Source organism: Vanessa tameamea, chromosome 9 (assembly GCF_037043105.1).
Source record: "Vanessa tameamea isolate UH-Manoa-2023 chromosome 9, ilVanTame1 primary haplotype, whole genome shotgun sequence".
NCBI classification, from domain to species: Eukaryota; Metazoa; Arthropoda; class Insecta; order Lepidoptera; family Nymphalidae; genus Vanessa; species Vanessa tameamea.
The window spans coordinates 12546870-12567303 of record NC_087317.1 but is presented as its reverse complement, the minus strand read 5'-3'; the positions used below and the strand labels follow the sequence as shown (position 1 = coordinate 12567303).

The following is a 20434-nucleotide window of genomic DNA, read 5'->3' as shown; positions in this document are numbered from 1 at the left end:
AACAACTAAACAGTACAACAAAATACATGTTTTCTTCAAATATTTTATATAATATAAACTTTACATATTTGTAATTTGACATAGAATATTAATTTATTAAAAAATGCATAGGGGCATAAAATTTACTTTAGCCAAGAGTCTTCAAACTGATCAGTATAAGACCAGAACAGATCATCCACTGAATTCTACGGAACCACGCCTAAAATTATAGGTTTAGTTTGCATATAATTAGATATAATAGAATAAATAATATTTAGTCAGTCTAATATGTATGTATACAATAGATTTATATTCGGGAAAATATATGTATTTCAACAATAATATATAGAAATATCATTTGTCTATGGTCGATGGTCGTGTTCTATAATGGGGTTACTGCTTTAACTCTTTACGGGATGAGCAGCGTCCAACTCCTTGAACACATAAGTGATCTTCATGATGGCCAACCAGAGTTCCTCGTCCTGTATCTCGCGGTGAAGTGTGAACCTCAGAGTTTTTTCATTAAAGCATATCGCTTTAACTATCACGCCTTCGTCGTTCGTAGTCTTACAACTTCCCTGATTATTAAATAAAATCTTAATTTAAAAAAATATATATATTTCTTAATAATTTGCTCTTTTGTATATAATAGGTAGGTTGATGGTAAGTGGTCACCGTTGCTCATAGACATTGGAGCCGTAAGAAATATAAACAATTCCATTTGACACCAACACCACAAACTGGTCAAGCATACCTGAGTTTCAGCCAAACATATTTGTGCCAGCCTCTGCAGCACTTGATCAGCATTCAGAGGACTATTCTCGGAAATCCGCACCAGTACTATGTTTGTGCGCTGACCTTCGACGTCCACGGAGAACGTCTTGAGGAAGAGGCCGTGGATGACTTGGAGAATATAGAAAAGAAACGTATAATCTTAATACCGAATAGAAACGAAAGGATGTACGTTTTGTCTGTTAATTTGTTACAGATTTACATTAATCCAAATGATATGGAACTTTCATTATTCGTTTATAAAACTATATCACCAGGGCGAAAAATTGTTAATCTAGGCGCATTTGAAGCAAACGCTAAGACATAACGCTAACAGATACACAAACATTGTGTAAGAGAAACTGTGCTTCTCCAAAACTATCACCAAACCTCTGTGGAAACCCGTTTAGGTAGTTACCACCCATTCATCACACATTCTACTGTCAAATAGCAATGCTTAGTTAAGCCGTTAAAGCCGGCGCGGGCCTACCGTCCGCCAGCACGCGCGCGCGGCGGTGGTCGAGCGCCAGCGCCGCGTCGTCCAGCGCCACCGCGCACGGCGCCGCCAGCACGCCGGCCTGCCGCATGCCGCCGCCCAGCATCTTGCGCGCGCGCCGCGCCCTGCGCGCCGCGGGCCACCATGGTATTACACAAGACTAATGAACCATTCTCATGATATATTCTTTCGTTAAATAATTCTCCTATTTAATTGTGGAACCAGCTATCCGTACTGAGGGAGTCACGTACTGCTTTATGAAATGGTAGGAGCCCACGAGTGCGGAGCCTGCGGGCGCGGACAGTCCCTTGCTGAAACACAGCGACACGCTGTCGCAGCCTCGTACGATTCGCTCCGCCGGCACCTCCAAATACGTGCTGGCGTTCAGCAGTCGAGCTCCGTCCATATGTAGGAGTATGTTATGCTTCTTGCAGAGCTCTGCGAGATCATCTATCCACTGGATTGGCAAAACCTAAAAAAAGAATTCAGTGTTGCAAGCCTCCATATTAATGGAAAGGTTAGTAGGCCTCCATATTAAGGTACAGAATGAAAATCATATGCTCATAATAGATTTTTATTTTTATCGACTATAAAAACTAAGTATGTATAATTAAAAAATGTACAATAAAACCAATAGTAATCCGAGTTCTTTCTGTTAGTTAGTAGAAAATTGATGTTCAAACTATTCTGTGATTATGTATTATCATCCTATATGAAAATTGTTTCAGTGTTTAGTAGACCAAATGATTATTAAATAAATTCAAATTTAATAGTATTTTTAAATGGATACTTATGTTGATGGTTATATTAGATTATTAAGTTATCACCTTCCCTCCACAAACATTGTGAGTATTTTCGATTGCAATTAAAGATGTTATCGCTTCATGGATATCTGACCCCCGAATTTTACTCTCCAACTCTTGCAAGTCAAAAGTTCCATCAGGTTTGTTTTGAATAGTACTTAAAAGAACTCCTGCAACATGAGCCGCACCACCTGTAAAACAAAGACTTATCAATAATAAAACTTGTTGTAATTAAACACAACAATATAATTACAGACACTGAAGTTAGAACAAATTATATATTTTTAATAAAATAAAAGCTTTACAAGTCTACTAACCCTGTTCATATTTGAAAATATGTGATAGATTACCGACAATTGCCTCTGAACCTCTTTTATTACAATGCACCATTACTGCAAAAAAGTTTATAAATTTAAAAACATAAAACAAATAAATAGAATATACATATTATTTTTGTTGAGCAGACAGTATAAAAAACAGAATAATTAAATTTATTTCTCTAAGTCAGTAGAGAGTGAATCAAGTGACTTCAAGTCTCATGCCATCATCAGATGTTTTGAGCAGACTGAACAATGCACCACTGTGAGTTTTAACCAATGCCCTAATCGATAAATATTAAGATAGAGTTAAAATAAAGATGAGTAAGTTTTCACTCCTTGCTTAAAGGCTGGCTTTATTTATAGACTAGGTATGTAGGCTTATGTTTGAAAATTAAGAGTGAAATTTACTTTACTTATGTATTCTAAGTAACATAATTTAAATAAACAATAATATAATTATATTTTGTGCAGTTTTTTTTGTTATATTGCAAAGTTGTTAATTATATAATGAACATAACTTAATGGATTCAAAAATATTAGGTTAGTTAAAACTTACTTTTATAACTTTTATAACTTACTTGCAATAAGGTTAGCCATAGTACCACTGGGTACGAATAATGCCGCTTGTTTTCCTAATAAAGTTGCTACTTTACTCTCCAAAGCATTCACAGTAGGATCTTCTCCAAATACATCGTCTCCAAGAGCAGAATTTACCATTGCGTGCATCATAGATTTTGTAGGCTTAGTGACGGTATCAGACCGCAGATCCACAATAAACGCCATATTTTATATGCAATTTAAATTACAGCAATAATGTTTAATGTATATCAAGTTGCTTAGCTCTTTGAATTTTAGTAGTAGGATCCTAGTGATATGTATCGTTGCGTTCCTGTGTTACAATAAATTATTCTTTCAATATCATTTCATATCAGTATTATCAATTTAAACCACTATGAACTTTGACTTCTTAAATAATAAACAATTTTGTGGGAAGTTCCGTCGCTCTTTCTAAAACAGCTTTTTTACTATTGTCATTGTCAAATATTGGTTGAATAAGTTGAATTGAATAATGTGGACGTTAAAGAAAAATCTCCTCTATTGCTATGAAATAAATGCCAAGTAAATATTTCAAGAGAATGACAATTAAAGTTAAACACAATTGATGTTAGAAATACACTTTATTTAATTAGTATACATTTAGGGATAATGATATCTTTTAAAATAATCTATAGGTAATGAGTGATCCTTTTCTTAGAATACCTATAATATTTTAAGCTTAATTTATTATTAACACGATAATAATTATCAAGATCTTTTTGTTTTAGTTGTACATACCAACATTCACTTAAAAATATTAGCTTTAATAATAAATATATAAATTGTGAAGAAACGGCATTTATAATCTATTTTAAATGCTTAACAATCAAAATACTTTGTTTTTTTTATAGTAATCTTAGTTTTATTTCAATGTCCAAGCCTCTATTAGCAATACAATAGTGAAATAACGATGCTCATGAAATTACGCCGAAAATGTGGTGCTAGAACTAAAATTACATTTTCTTAAATTGAACATATCCATAACAGAAATATTTGTTTTCAATTACAAAAAACTACACCTTTGCAAAAATAAGTAAATCCTATTGGCCACTTGAAAATTAGAATGTTTCAATGTAATAAGCTGCCAATCACAGTAACAGAATTTAACGGTAATACGTAATTGTCAGAATTTTATTAGCTACTATTCGACACACTCGACGTTTGTGTCAAAAACGAGCAGAATTGGAGTTACTTGTCGTTTCAACTAAGACTATTTTTCTATTGTAAAAAGTGCTCTATATTATTAAAGTTCGTAATAATTTAAAGTGTTCCAAGGATTCCATTAATTGCTGTGTTGACGTTGCAGTCTAATTGAACAACGAAAACGTTGTACATATTTTGGACATAACGTGAATTCGGGCGTCGACCGGTCCATCCCTCCTACAATTGTAACCGTTGCCGCTGTCACTCTTGTCAGTCTCAGTCGTAGTCGTCATTTTGTACGTGTCGTGCCTCTCCGGCACACGAATAAGAGCCGGTGGTTTTTAACAACGTGTTGTGTGGTGTGTCGGTCTGTGCGACCGTTTAATGTGGTATACAGTGCCGGTGTTAGGTTATCGTAAGGGTCGCGCGGCGTGATTGGGCGCGATGGTGGACATGGATAGAAACGACCCGGAGCTCCGGTACCTGTCAGTCGATCGGAACAGTTTCAATGACCCGGCGACGCAGGCCGAGTGGACCCAAAAGAGATTGGTGTGGGTTCCGCATGAATCCCAGGGTTTTGTCGCAGCGGGAATCAAGGCAGACCGTGGAGATGAAATGGAAGTGGAGATCGCGGAGTCGGGGAAGAGAATCCTGGTGGCGAGGGATGATATCCAAAAGATGAACCCGCCAAAGTTTGACAAAGTCGAAGACATGGCAGAACTGACTTGCCTCAATGAAGCTTCCGTTCTTCATAACATCAAAGACAGATACTATTCTGGGCTTATCTATGTAAGTATAGTTTCCTATCTAATAAACAAACTAAACTAACAAAAAATAGCTTTTAATAACAAATTGATTAATAGTAATATTTTCAAGAAACCATATAACCAAAATACAATGTTCCTAAAAAAACAAATATGTAGGTAGAAATAAATTCCTATGTGCCAATAAGTCATTATTTAAGTACTAACATAAAGATTAAGATAATGATCACATTAATTAATGACCCTTAAATAGATGTTTATAAATCATTTAAAATTATTGCTAATAGCCAAAATTACAATGAATAATGCCTAGAGTTCATGTTTAAGTAAACCATTTTGGCATTATGTTCAATTGTATTTCTTATAAGCGAGATGTAATAGGCTTGGGTTATTTTACAATAGGTTATTTATTTGCCACAATTGTTGAAATATTAAATTGTTTTTATGATTATTTAGAAAGTTGACTGTTTGTAATGTAGCCATTCAAACCAAATTTGTAAATTTTCTATAAATTAAATATTCTTTAACGAATTTCTAAATTTAGACAAAATTCCAAATAAGGAAAATATGCTCAAATCGTTTACTTTAGCAGTAAAGATGAGATCATATTAATGCTGGCATGAGTAATATTATGTGTAATAATATATATAATTATATAATAGGAATTCTATCAAAATTCATTTTTGTTTATCACAAAAAAAGTGATTAATGTTTTACATGATATTAGTTTTTAACTTTTTACTAATATTTCTGTTCTGAAGAACATTGAATGTAAATTCAAAGTTGATTTATTAAATGTTTCTGTCTAAAACAAGTAATAAGCTGAATAAGCTTATTACTTGACTTGAAAGTAGGGCTTTGTGCAAGCCTGCTTGGTAGGTATGCACTCATCATATATATTCTACCTCCAAATACAAATAGCATTGTTGTATTCCAGTCTCAAGGGTGAGTGAGCCAGTGTAAATACAGGCTTTAGGTATATAACATCTCAGTTCCAAAGGTTGGCTGTGCATTGACACGGGTTGTTTAGGATTTCTTAGAGTGCCTATGGATGTCTGGTCAACTTATCATTTGGTTTATTTGTCAGTATATTTAGGTACATATTTTAAAATAAAAAAAATGCTAAGGATGTTATCCTCTTAGCTATTTAAGCATAGAGTATGATTATTTTTAAAGAATTTTTTAAGGTGCTGTTAATGGATTTTGTTATGTTATCAGTTAAGACTGACTCATTTTGCCTCTTAGATAATTTTATTTGATTTTAACTTATCTCACCTTCATTCCAATATTTTTTAATAAAAAATTGTAATACAGACAACAATTGTATAGGTATGATAATGGTTAATTAATTGAAGGAATTTTTAAGCTTAAATAATATAAATTATGTTTTTTGTTAAAAAAATAATATTTATCTTAAGGTCTACATCATTTACTAAGTCGAATATAGTTCTGTAAGTTTCAAAGTAAATAAATATTTTTCACAAACCTTCATTGATGTTATTCCATTGTAGAAAACAAAATATTTTTAAAAGTTTATAAAACTGTATATGTTTTCTACAAGTGAATACATAAAATATTTTTTTAATTTAAACATTACGAACAAAAGATTTCTTATAATTTTTGAAGTCTTTAATATAGAAATATTATTTACTTTAGCCTCTCAATGTCTTTGTTTATTAATCTGCAATTATTCATTAAAAGATTTATACTCGATTTGATTGAATCAAAATTATTTAAAATAAATTTAACTTAACAGTAACAGTTACAGTTACCTCAGTGCCATTGCCACTCTATTAACAATGCATTTTCTAAATAGATAACTTCACACTATTAGCTCACTATTTAAATATATTTTTTTCGTATGTTCTATGTTGTAACAAAATATATGCAGAGATAAAATCGTAAGATTTAATGGTATACACCATGACATGTATGCCTTAAAGCAGTGTTTGGGCTGAACAATCGGACTCGTCGGCGGTCGTCGCTCGCAAATGAACAGAACGAGCACCTTTGTCATTCAAATTAAAGGATTTTACGCTCCATTGAATTGTGCTGATTAATGGCACACTGCGGTTTAGGCCGGCGCCAAAAAACGTATTCATTTACTGCAAATCTGGTATTGAGACTACCGGTCATAGTGATGACCGGTATAACATATACTCGACTTAGTGAAGTCGCGTATATGTTTTGGCTGAATTCGTAGTACCTTTGCTATTTTAATTTGAGACTACTGATCAATCAACAATGATCTTATCTAAATATAACCATTTAATAGTTCAATGCTCTTGCATGACATTGTTTAATGTTACAATGATGCAAAATTGACAGTGTTGTATTTTGGGTTGCTTGTAATGCTATGATGTCATCCATCATTGCATTCCAATTATCACCTGCAGTATTTGGTATTGAGTTAGATGTTTGTTAGAGTTTTTACGTGAATCATACCTACTTTATTTATTTAGTTCTTTTTTACAGATATTGTTCTTTTTTTATTTATTTTTTATCAAATAAATAACTTGTAAGATTAATTGTTAAAATATTATTATGTAGACACGAGCGATTGGTTTTGTAAGCATATTCCATTCGTTTTTTTTTCTATCTATTAGTTTGTACCACGCATAAATAGACAGTAAATCAGGCAATTACCAAAGGGTTGATCGTCGATGTCACTTCAGATTTGTATGGGTTAATTCAAGCGTTTGGTCAAAGCGTGCTCGAGATGAATGTCAAGGTGAGGCGCGCCGTCGGCCGAATCGGCCGCGGCGGTCGTCGACCCCATTAGGGGTAGGGTGAGCGGGGGACGGCCCACGCGAATATATGCGCCGCGTTTAACCTCCACCGACGTTCTGCCGCCCTGGTACTTGCGATAAACTTCGTCTAATTCTTGTCACACTTTTACCGTCTTGATCTTGTTCTTCGAATCCTCCTACTTGCACAGCGCATAAAATATAAATACGAGAAAGCTTATTTATGATATACAAATAATAAATAACAAAAAAATACAACTGAAAATAGCCTATGAAACATTTAATAATTCATAGTAGTAGTACTAAAAATATATCCCTGAAATGATCACAACACCCAATACAATATATTTTATATACAACTTCACGTCTAAATAAATCCTATATAATCCTTACAACAGACCTGTCTATGCCATAAAACCAGGCATACTTCAATATCCAAGGATTCGTAGTAAAAACCTAAACAAAGTACAAGATAGCAAATATGATGTTCTTAATAAAGAAAGCGTAAAGTAGGTAATAAAAGAATAACTCGACTATGTAGAATATTCTCTAAAGGCCATATCTTAATGTAATTTATAAGCGAAACGTATTTTCAAGAATAGAGTCATCGCAGTCGTACTTTATGTATTTACATCTAACCTATCAAGCAAAATGTTAAAATGTAAGAAGGCCAGTCGGAGATAATTTAGATTTGTCCCTGAAAAGTTGAATGAGCCGCATGTTTACGCAATGTTGTTGTAAAGGTTAAAATTACGCATATCCGTTCGAGAGGCGTCGATGTCTCGTAAAACTGTTTTATATGTGTAATAAATAGTGTACGAATATATATATCGTACGCTGTTTATTATATTAGTTGTTAAATGTTATCACACGTATGTATTCAACATTACATTGTATATATGTAGAGATAAAAACTATATTTTTCTAACTTTCGCGAGATCTTTAATTTTTTTACATTTATTTCTACTTAAAATCAGGTTTATGTTAGATACTAATTTTTTTGCTACAGCATTATATAATTTTGGTCTACATTATTTTCTCGAATTATAAATAATTATATTTAAATCGTAAAATTAAATTCATATAATTGTATTGTTAACTGCTTCGGTTGTTAAAGAAAGTTTAATGGTTAATTAGTGTAAAGGTCGTTTTCTAATAAAATAAACATAAAAATGTCTTGCAAAACCGTTTAATCAGCATAACAGCAATGAACTAAGTTCGCTAACTTAGCGAACCGCGTTGGCCGTTTAAAATAGAACAGACCGTCTCCCTGACTGAGGCTATCAGGACTCGAATGCGTTTGATTGTGTCGTCACGCGATAATTCGATACGCGATGGTCATGCTGATAACCCTTCTCCGTTCGAGATAGTTAAGATAAAATATTTAAAATTATTTCATAGGTTATTTAGTGGTCAATATTATTGTAAAGTGTATACATACGGTAATAACATTTGGAAACCATCTCGCTACATTTAAATGAACAAACGAATACAGTTCTGTAATCAGTAATGAGTGCAAGATGGCTTGGTGGTTAGAATACCCGAATCTAAGCCGAAAATTTAACTGGTTTATACCCAGGCTTGCACCACTAACTTCCTTACTTATTTTATGTACATAAGTCAATATAAGTAAAAAAAAGTAAATATAATGTGTTTTGATGAAGGTACATGGGTATTTTTAATAAATTAAATGCAGCACGCAATGGTAACCCAAGTTTTTTTAGTTTTGTAGATTCGGACGGAGTCCTTACAATTAAGTCACTTTCCTGGAACTTTAAAGTGTGGTTTCGTTGAAATATTCAATTCCCCTAATCTGTAAAGTCAGCTGAAAGTCAAGTCACCTCTTCATCGTCAATAATATATTTTTTAAGCTGTATTGTAACCAAATAAGAGCTACATTTCCTCGTACCATAACCGATTTATAAGCACTCTATGGTCCATTCACAGAGCGAACTCTGCAGAAAAATGCCCATTCAGTTCTGATCTTAAAGTTTCGAACAGTAAGAATGTTATTTGTTTGACTTGTTGTGGTAATAGGGTTGAATGTATCTCGATGAACGCACCCTTTGCAGTCTGGCGATCCCTCCCGAGCCTCCCGCGGGGAGGTAGACAGGGCGCAGACGAGGTCAAATGAAAGTTTCAGACGCGAATAGATTGTTTGTATTAACGGATATGTCTGACGTATGGTAGTTGTTAAGGAAGGAGGGGAAATCGAGGATTCCTCTTTGAGCCATACTTAAAACTGTTTTGAAGTTTTCCATCTGCGGGCTTTCAGCGTGAAATGTTTAAATAAGGGAACAATTTTTTGTGCAAAGACACCGTTTCTATAAAGTATAATAATTTTTTCTTTAAAAATTGTGTAAAATGATACATTAATAAAATATTTATATCTAAAACGTCTGCAAACAATATCCAAATATAGTTATAACCTTTATTTACAATACGTAACAACAATAACAAACTACTTCATAGAATGCGTTGTATTTGTTTTTAGTATAGACTGGTCACTGCAGCATCTTTCTCATCCTTTTATCTGCACTGCGGTCTGCAGGTGAGGCAATGCGTCAATCGTAAAATGCCAGCATAAAATTGAAGATTCTGAAGATTTCAGTAGAGTCGAGTAAACGGCTATGTGCTACATCTTGCAATTTAGTCGCTAAAATGATGGTTGCGATTTAAAATGCCATTATATTTTTTATGACTAGAGACTGTTCTTGGAATTAAAATTAAAATTGCAACGATTAAATTTTGTTCGGAATAATGTCGACTTGAGATTGAATTGGAAAGTTTTGGGGTCCTATGTTTACTAAACTTGTTCAAGTTTCGTTTCATTTCAATGAAGTTCTCAGCTATATTTTTAATATCGTGTGCATCTGAAAGCTAGTTTTATTTTAAAACGATTCATCATATAATTGCCAATGTTGAAGACATAATTCTGTTCTACGTAATATTATTGGTTTGGAATAGTCAACAGATGGATTATTTGCGTACGGCTGATGTAATAGTTTGTTTTACATTTGAATGAAGATCATCAATATTTGAAGATCTCGTTGAAAGACTTTTTTTATATCATTTTATTGATCGAAATACGATTGGAATGCTTATGATTGAAATGGCGCATCTTAAAGAATGAAGTCTGTTCCACGAATGCCTATTAATTGATAGTCAACATTGAACGTACTTAAAACTCGGCCTCACACGTGTCCGAATTCACACTGAATGACTCGTTTGTTCCCGAGTGAACCATCAATATCGAGCAGCTAACAAACTGATGTATGATATCGGTGCTATTTTCATCTTTACCAACGCCGATTTTCCTTTCATTTATCTTGCCTTGATATTCAGCAATACATTTAAATTGTTGATATAAGCACATTTGGCACAATCGTGCTTGTTGAATTGTATTGAGATAAATTCGGTATTTGGACCACTTTTTGAATTGCAATGTACATAAAATAGAGTAGTAGGATCTTATTATTGTACTTAATAAATTAAATTATTATTTTATCTGTCAATAATTTACAATGTTTTTGAAGCATGTAGTTAAACAGCAAAGTAATTGCGTACCCATCTTAAAGTCCAACTCACTTTGATTGCAACAGCGAGGTTTATGTTGTCTAGACGGCAAGCCTTCCACTTCCCCTCATGGCAAAATTATGGTCTATTAGTTTTACCATTCATTTTACAATAATTGAGCCACCGCAACGCGAAAGGAGAGGCACGGTCATTTGTACCATAATAAGAAGTTAGCAAGAGCTTTTAATTTTACAGCTTGTGAATTTTACAGCCTATATATAATTTATCACTGTAAGAATATAATAATTAATTTAAATAACTAAACAGCTCATGTACCGGCTTTTATCTTGGAATTTTCATATTTCCAATTCCCAGCACAAGTTGACGCTTTATTTGAAGAAATATGACACTTTAAGTAATGAAATTTTTAAAGTAATTAAAGCTATTTAAATATATATATATTTATATATATAATATAATCACTTGACTTAGACATTTTAACTATTATACGGAGGTATAATACAAGCAGAATTATTTTTCGTATCTAATAACAGTCACTTGACGTCCTATTGGACGTGGGCTCGAACCTATACGCCGTTATTAATAAATTTATTTTAAAATAACTTCGCTGTAATTAGTCACAGATTAAAGTGGTTTCGAATTGCGATATTACGAACACAAATCGTGTTCAGACTATCACATACTTTTCATTTTTATTTAATAATTATTATGTAGATCGTATTCAAGAGTGCAATAAGGACAACCGAAGAATGTGCGAGTCTTTGTTACTTTATTTGAATTGATGCGATATTGATTGGTCTTGCGGTTTTAAATTTAAGCTTTAATCAGTTCATCATAAATCTTTTGATAAAGTTTAATTGACGTCAAGGATAACAAAGAATGAATTAATGTTTTATATATAAAAGTGCATTTTTCTTAAAAAAATGTTCTTATTCATTACAACTTGTAATGAAATGTCTTGCCGTGGATTAGGCAGCATGTGAGAGGGGGCACATGTGTTAGGTAGTCTATGCTCTTTGGTGTTCTCCTGATAACTTGATGCTAAATTTCATAATAAGTTGAGTAGTTAAAGTGATGGCGTAATAAACATATAAATTCGCTTTCGCATTTACAAAATTAGGTAGGACTTCTACATTGCTCTCGCAACAACAGTCCACTGACAGGTTTTCAAAATAACGTTCCATTGTGTTATCTCTAGTGTTTATTGACCGAAAATGGTATTTCTGAGTAGGTGTTGCGTAGTCGACTCGTGCCGTTATTAAATACCAGTTGGGCAGATTTTATCAAGAATCTTGCGAATTACCTTTCTCTCATTTTATGTGACATACTTGGTATGTTGCTAAGGTTCACTTCGTTTGGTGGATTATTGACAGTATGAAACTTATGCCTGATGCATTAAAAATACACTAACCTTGGATTTACATATAGTTTTGCTGTATTATACAAAAAAAGTTCTTGATTTATTACTCATGTTTTTATTTATGATACAACGTTGTAATTGTTGCTTTGTAAGATTGCTTACAACGTTCCAGTTTCAACTTCTTCGAAATCAAAACTTTTTTTACGTATCCATATTGAATACCAATAGGCAATTCAGATAAAAAGTTATTTATTTGTCTTTACAAGTCCTGTCATTGGAATCGTCTGTAGGAGAGTAACTGATCTCAACAATTGTATGCTGCTCACATTCAATATTATTTCAGAAAGTTTATAGGCGCCGGTTTATTGGCGTCTTTATGTACTTCCAGAATTTCTGCTTCAAATAATAAACTTACTTGTACTTAAGGAAAAAGGTATATATTCCTTTGACATTCATAATCTGCCCTTGTCTTTGTCCAACAATATTTTTCATAGTTAATTAAAAGTTTTATTACGTTTGAAACCTGAGACAGGAACGCTCTTTGTGTTTTGTTTAGTGGTAGTGTGACGTAATTTGTACTTTATATGTTGCTGTATTATAATTTCGCTATTTTTTATATATATTATCTCTTTTTCTTTTATATTCTGTTCGTTAAATCTGTGTCTGAATGTTCATGTTCCTGTTTTTTTTGGCTAAAACGTACGCAACAATAGTGAATATCCTTTCACAAATAGCTGTCGTTTGTCGCGGGTCCGCGCCATTGTGCTATAAAAAGCTGCTATTATGCTATGTACGGCTTAATTCGTCAAACAATCTATCAACATGACTCGCCTCCATATGTGCATACCTTAAATGGACACGTTTTAGCCGCCATATGTCAGATTGCTTATACGAGTACGATGAAGTATGACCACGACGAAAACGTTTCAAGCAATTATGTTACTTTATAGTTAGTCTTAAATCCCACATTCGTGTTGCAATATTTTAGCAAATGGTTGTGGTACTGGTGTTGATGTTCTCGTTGGGAAACCGCGTTACAGATGGTGCAGCATTGATTAACTGTAAACGGCTTTGGACCGCAATCAGCATTCACATTCAGGCCTTAGTAACTTTTTTTGGTCACTCACAGCTTGAGACTTGTTTGTTACCTAAAAATCTTGTACTGACCTTCTTACGGAGATAAATTGTTGGCGCCTTTATGATTTTTCTTTAAAGCTTATGGCATTATATCTTTGCGCAAGTTGAAATGTTTTAAAGTCACATTTATATGATTACATGTCAAGAATAACCTCGATAAAATGTGTTATTTACTGAAAGAATCAACAGACGGATATTTACAGAGATTTTAGGAGAAATAGACAGTAACCGTACTGTTAAATTCTATGTCGAGATATTGAGTAAATATCGTATTAATGGTACATATATCATAGTAGGAGACTAAGTTCTTATAAATAAAAGCATACCTTGTTTTTATTGATTATGCACAATTTATTATTGTTGTAGAATAATACGACTCGAGCCGGTAATAAAATAAATGATAAAATGCGGCTGTATTATTCTCGAGGATAATCATCGAAATTAACCCATTTCACGATAAAACGTGCTACATAGAATCGCTTGTGTAACCCTGCAATACCTTAAATGGTCACCGGTCGGACCTTCGCGAAGTGGGTCAGCTTAATGCCATCTGGTCGCAGGACAAGACTGTGATGTAACGGAGCGAGATCGTCGGTGTGAACCCTAATTCTTTTTTAATTAACGCGAATGCCGTTAATATTGGACATTCCTTCAGAACGAGAACGGCTTGCGCAACGCCGTTTCTGCTGGCGCCACGTTTATTAATGTTCCGTACATAGCTAATCTACATATAAAGCATGCATTTTTACATGATAAATAATAATGAAATATAATTTCATATATATTTATAATATGAAGTACTATAATCAAGCGAGTTTTTTGCTGATTCTCCTCGGTAGAATTTACATTACGAATATTGTGTTTGACGTTGTTTAAATCCGAAGCTGTTAATAATAATTTTATAAAATAATAACTTCTATGTGAATTTATAAAACAAGCTAATAACAATATATCTATTGATCTGCTCGGTCTGTAAATTAATGTCGCGTGTGCGATACAGATCAGGTGATTCTTTACGCTTCCCAACTATAATTGATAATAGTTATTGTGATATGACATCACAATTTACGTTACGTACTGATCTCGTTCCCAGCATTGTGCTGTGTGAAACATCCGCGTTATATCTTTCCTATCGCCATCATCGGAGGTCTTGACTTTTACTGCCAATTCCAGTAGGTTTGGATTTTAAAAAGATCTTTTAAATTGTTCTTAGTAGTAACATACGCCTTTTCGAAATCACCGAACATTTTATTTTTAAATGTCTCCGTTCGTGATACTTCTCCTTCTGATTGTTTGGTTTTTAATTTTACAAATTCACCTGCTTTATGTACATATACATATTCTATCGCCAAACAGCAGTAGTAAGTTATCTACAGGCACAAGGGACATAACATCATAGTACCCAAGGTTGCTGGCGCATTGGTGATGTAAGGAATGGTTAATATTTCTTACAATGCAATTATCTATGGATGGTGGAGACCACTTGCCATCAGGTGGTCCATTTGATCGTCACCATATGTATGTATATCATAAAAAGGTTAAAATTAGTTTCGGTAAATAACCCGAGGACTTAAAATCTTCGTAATATAATCATCGTCGTCAAGTAATCTTAGTTTAGTAGATTCGTCTAGGAAGCGATATACGCTATCCACATAAGAAATGTCCCTATTTGCATATGTACTAATGCTTTTGATATTCCTATCTTCTAAGAGGAAGGTCGTTTCGATCACGCAGCACTGCTTTGTTTGACGTTGGAATGTTTATATATACAGGAACAAAATATACAAATATTTCACTACAATTAACTTGTAATGTCTTGTCAAATGTTAATTAACAGATTTAAAATACGATATTGTATTTTCACTTGTATTTGTTGTTTAACAGTTTTCGTATTTACTAATTTTTTAAATTTCTCTTTCAGGTAAGTTGCTGTCAAGCTTAACTAGTCTTTTAAATTTTAAACCAATGATGTAGGTAACGTATTAATATAGATACATTATTGTATTGTTCTTTAGAACATCGTTAGCATTTCCATCTCACTTGTCGCTAACTGGATTACTTTAGTAATTGTTTTTGTTCCACCCGGCAACAATATTGTATTATTATATGTATCATTTTATTTGGAAGCCCTTGTAAAAATTTGACTATCACATTATTTATTTTGTTCATTGCACGTTAATGTGTTTATTTATGAGGCTATTAACATTAATTGATCGTTTGTATTCAAAGAAAAACATCAATTGTATAAGATATTTGGTGCTCATGGCAACTGTCATCGTACGATGCTCGTCGTTTTTTAGATGCGTAATATTACGGTTCAGCAATTTTTGCTCGTGTTGAAGCAGGTTCTACCTTAATACGTAATCAAGATCTTCATTTTTATTACTGTCTCTATAAAATGTTTATTTTATTTTCAGTTTCGCATTTTTTAAGAACAATAACTAAAATATTGATTTTTTTTTTCATTATAATCTTCTTACTTTTAACTCTTGTTAATTATAAATGTTAAAAAACAATTTCACATCAAAATCAGTCATTAATTTATTTTATAATTTAGTTTGTCAAGGATCGTGTAAACGCTTGTTATCACTTAAATGAGCTACAGTTAAAACAATCTATTGTGTAAAATTAAAGCCTCTAGATTTTATAATGGAAGCGTTCCGTTACACGGTCACAGTATCAGAATCTACCGGTCATTGTCGTCCGGTCAAGTGAAACGGAACGGGTCGGAGGTTGTTCCGTGGACGGTTTTTTTATTTTGTTTTCGTTTTTTTCTTCTTTTTCTCTTTAGTATGATGTAAGTGTGTTTATAGTTATGAAAGATTTAATGCTGGTTTTCCACTTAGCTCGTGTGGATCTTCGTTTTTTTGTCATTTTTATCCGAATTTAATTATATGGAAATTATATGGCGGTGATACTGCTATCATACCAAAACTAATCTAAAAGTTTGCCTTTGTTAGAATCTACTCGTTTAAATTTATTTAGATCTAGCTGGCTTAGACCGTATTACCAATATTAATGTTTAATCCTTCTACAAACTGTTTTACACCTTACGTTGTCAACAATAAAGCGCTTTTGTATTTTATTTGTAACTCACATTTTGAACCTTACGGTTATGTAATAAGGCTTCATGATTAGGAATAATTTAACTGGAATCGTACAAGGTGCGTCAAGGACATCTTTAGGCGTGCCGCTTGTTTTAATGATTTAGTGTTCCTTCTAGTTATAACTGACTTTGTCTTACTTGACTTGAAAAACAAACAAGTTCCAATTTCTAAATCGAGACATCGGATAGTTTTATCGTTTCCGTAAAATTATGATCAAAAATATAAATTTTATGGTATTTCAAAAAAGAGAAAAAAGGTGTCGGATAATCCTGATTATTTATGAGTAAAACATGTCTTATCAAATTCGTGAGCTCCGCCGGAATCCTGTCGGCTCAATCTTTACCGGTTTTTCGACCAGTTCGATCCCGATGTCCCCCCCCTCTCTTCATATGCCCTCACAAAGCGAAGGTCGTCGCACGCGCACGTTTTTGAATTTCGTATGACAATATGGCAGTTTCGGTACCGGATGTGGGACCGCGAATATTTTTTTACCAATAAGCGTTTTGTCTGAGTCGAGTAAATAAAATTTATTTTAGATATGTTAAAAAAACTCATTCCCTTTCATAAAGGAGATCTCCCTGGAATACGGCCTTTGAAAAAGTAAGCCAATAAGTGTAGGATAATCCGTTTTTAGAATCTCGATTGATCGAATGGCCTATTTCACCCTCATAATGTTGCTCTTTCTCCGTTTGTCATTTATTTAACAATACTTTACATAAAAGAACCTTCTAGACAATTCTCCATTGAACTTTAAAAAAAAAACTATTTGTTTGTGTTATTTAATAATAGTCTACTCAATCCATGTCAAAACTATGGTTTTCTTTTAATAGATATAAATATTACGCATTAGTCATTTTGGACATAAAATAAAACATTTTCCATTTTTTTGGTATATTAAATTTGTCAATGTATTTATATATTTGTGATAAAGATGGTTTTATTTGAATCTATATTAAGGAACAATTTGACTCATTTTTTATTGTACAAAAATAAAATGTTGAAGTTGTTTCGGTTATTTGTGTTCACATACAAGTAAGTTCCAATTTACGTAATATACAAGAATATAACTTGAGAATATATTTACGCTCTATGCTAATATGTAAAGTAGTATCGATTTGTTTGTATGTTATCTCAAAAAGTAATGGGCCTGTATTGGATGAACGGGTGCCTTTCTACTTTCTGAGAAGGCACTATGTTGTTTAATTCCAAGCGGACGTTGCTTTGAGAAACAGTCAGTATATTATATTGTTTACATCCTGAGAGCGTTATAGTTAATTTGCTGCATGTATAATAATTTCTCCAGGAATCGTTTTCACGAACGCCGTGATCAAAATGCAATATGAGATATACCAAAGGTCGTCCAGAGGTCGCCGACCTGAACCGATCGTTCTCTTATCACAGACTAATTGAATAACATGTCTGTATACTAATTAGTCGTAACGGAATATTGGGCGTTGATTAGACATTTTGTCAAGCGATTTATGTCGCTACTTCCCCTGTAATTCGGGTCATGTTCGTTTGAAGGACCACATATCGTTGTATGATGTTTTCCTCAAAACAATAGTTCTTTGCATTAGTTTTATCTGTAAACATAACAAAGTTTTAGTTGCTATAATAGCTAACAATTAAATTTTATATTTAAAAGAAACAGTTATTTTTTTTTTAAATGATATTTTTTTTATCGATTCTAAATAAATTTAGGTTCTCAATTTCCGCTACTCTCGATGACGTGGTTGCTTTTTTACGTTCATCACGGTCTTTATTTACTTCTAGTGATTTTTATAAAGAAAGAAATCTATGACGATCTTCAAGTATTACATTTTCTATTGCTAACTTTGTATCTCCACAGACAGTTGTTCGACAAATTAAGGACAAGTTACAGGTAGGCAACCTGTAATTTAACCTTAGTTTGCCTTTGTTATTTTAGTGTGTTTATTTTTCGCGTAAATACTATGCGACGTCTTCATTGATTTGGAATGTTTTCTTGAATAGGTGGATTTTGTCTTTATGGGATTTTGAATTCATTTGCCTGTATAGATCATCTCTACTATGGGACGCTATTAGTTTTTAATCCAAAAATCGGTGGTCACCATTTGTCTTTATCAGTATGCCCTACGTTATAATACTGTTAATTAATAATATCAATAAAATTAATAATAATTATAATTATAATGAATCTGCCTTGATTTAATCGCAACATAATTCTTACTTTACTTAGAGTCAATTTCAGAACACACCATCAACAATTTAGTGCACTTCTAGTCCTTTGGTTGTATTTGCCTACTACATTGCTTCATTCGTATATTGCATTTATTATTAATAGGATATCGTTTTATGAGGAAATGAGCTCCGTTACAACAAAACAATGTTGTGAGGTATCATTTATATCAAAGCCTAAGCATTATATGTATCGTTAAGACAATGAATTTCAATTTATAATTTATATCTACGTTCACTACGTATTCACATCTCGTTAACAATTGAAGGTTTTCTGACATTGACCGGTTTTGTAACGTTCAAATAAAATAACACAAGTCATAATATTTTATAACTAAACATACTTTTTATTTAACTTTTTCTAATTTAGGTACAAAAATATTATTGACATAGTCTAGGATATAGGAGAATCATCGATTTAACTTGTAATGTTAATTTAAATTATTTAGAAGGATAGTATTTTTTATGCAATAGCTAGCCGGGCAAATGGGCCACCTGATGGAAGGTCACCACAGCTCATAGACTTTGGCGCTGTATTAATTGCCTTGGACTCTAAGTTATTATGCATCTTGTGTCTGTAGATACACTGGCTCACTCACTATTCTAATCGGACCACCACAATATAAAGTAATTGCTGCTTGGCGGTATAATACAATTGTGATGAATGGGTGGTACGTACCCAGGCGAGCTTGCACAAAGCCCTATCACTAAGTTGGATTATTTGTTGCTGTTAAAACATAATGATATTATTAAATAAAATAATAATTTAAAATTTTGGAACATTTGCGGTTATCTAGACACGCGACAGAGCGTCAATCTTAGAAAAAGGTTTATGATCACAATATTGCAGAAATATGACAATTCAATTACCGCGCTGGCGCCGTTTTATCGGATTGCGTCGGAATACGATCATTTTTAGTCGCGACTTTACGAGATTTCATTCTGTATTATGTATATATATTTATAATTTAAATAGGATTTTACGATGGAGATTAAGCTGTGGAATGTAGAATTTAACTTCCCTCTATTATGATGTAAATGTTTGCTTTTTCTGATTTAAATAATATAGAATTATACTAGGATAATAATTTTGAATTAAATTTCGACTTGCTCCTTCCACTGGATCATGGATAAAATAAGTTTCAAACATTCTCAAAAGAAGTACAGCCCTTAGCCTAGTAGTTGAACATTAACAGGCTTTCTACTTTTTACTACTACTCAAATATTGTAGTGAGTAATACCTACGGAACAGAGTGATAAGTATTGAAGCGATATTAATGGCCTAACAACTTTTACACTCGCGAAATTTAAAAACATGTCGCGTCCGTATTGACGCAAACTTTAAAACAATGCTCATAAGTCGTAACGTAAATTTAGCCGGTCTTGCTCTACAATGACTCACGGTAACGGATCGTATCTTACCGGTTTTTTTTAAATGAAATTCGAAAGACATGTG

At 33.0% G+C, this 20434-nt stretch overlaps 2 protein-coding genes across 3 annotated transcripts in view; one reads left to right on the top strand and one right to left on the bottom strand.

The window, feature by feature from the left end:
* Positions 1 to 253: 253 nt before the first annotated feature.
* On the bottom strand, positions 254 to 3164 carry LOC113394892 (uncharacterized). The gene is made up of 7 exons (XM_026632346.2): positions 2948 to 3164; positions 2367 to 2441; positions 2074 to 2240; positions 1498 to 1718; positions 1241 to 1371; positions 734 to 882; positions 254 to 557 (listed from the first exon to the last, which is right to left on the bottom strand). Exons 1-7 carry the CDS (start codon positions 3150 to 3152, stop codon positions 381 to 383), a joined length of 1125 nt encoding a protein of 374 aa, XP_026488131.2. The 5' UTR covers positions 3153 to 3164; the 3' UTR covers positions 254 to 380.
* A 971-nt stretch (positions 3165 to 4135) lies between these two features.
* The window catches only part of Zip (zipper), a 74397-nt gene continuing 58098 nt past the window's right edge, over positions 4136 to 20434 (top strand). For both annotated transcript variants that reach the window (XM_064215734.1, XM_026632339.2), the window contains exon 1: positions 4136 to 4898. In XM_064215734.1, the coding sequence (XP_064071804.1) occupies positions 4554 to 4898 (345 nt within the window). In that variant the 5' untranslated portion in view covers positions 4136 to 4553. The remainder of the gene's footprint in view (positions 4899 to 20434) is intronic.

What these genes read in the sequence shown, in the direction of transcription:
- LOC113394892 (XM_026632346.2), bottom strand. Translation starts at nt 3,152, where the DNA reads ATGGCGTTTATTGTGGATCTGCGGTCTGATACCGTCACTAAGCCTACA. An exon ending in TATTTTCAAATATGAACAGG is followed by an intron (nt 2,241 to 2,366) that starts GTTAGTAGACTT and finishes TTTGTTTTACAG; the next exon opens with GTGGTGCGGCTCATGTTGCA. An exon ending in TCCTACCATTTCATAAAGCA is followed by an intron (nt 1,372 to 1,497) that starts GTACGTGACTCC and finishes CGCGGCGCGCAG; the next exon opens with GGCGCGGCGCGCGCGCAAGA.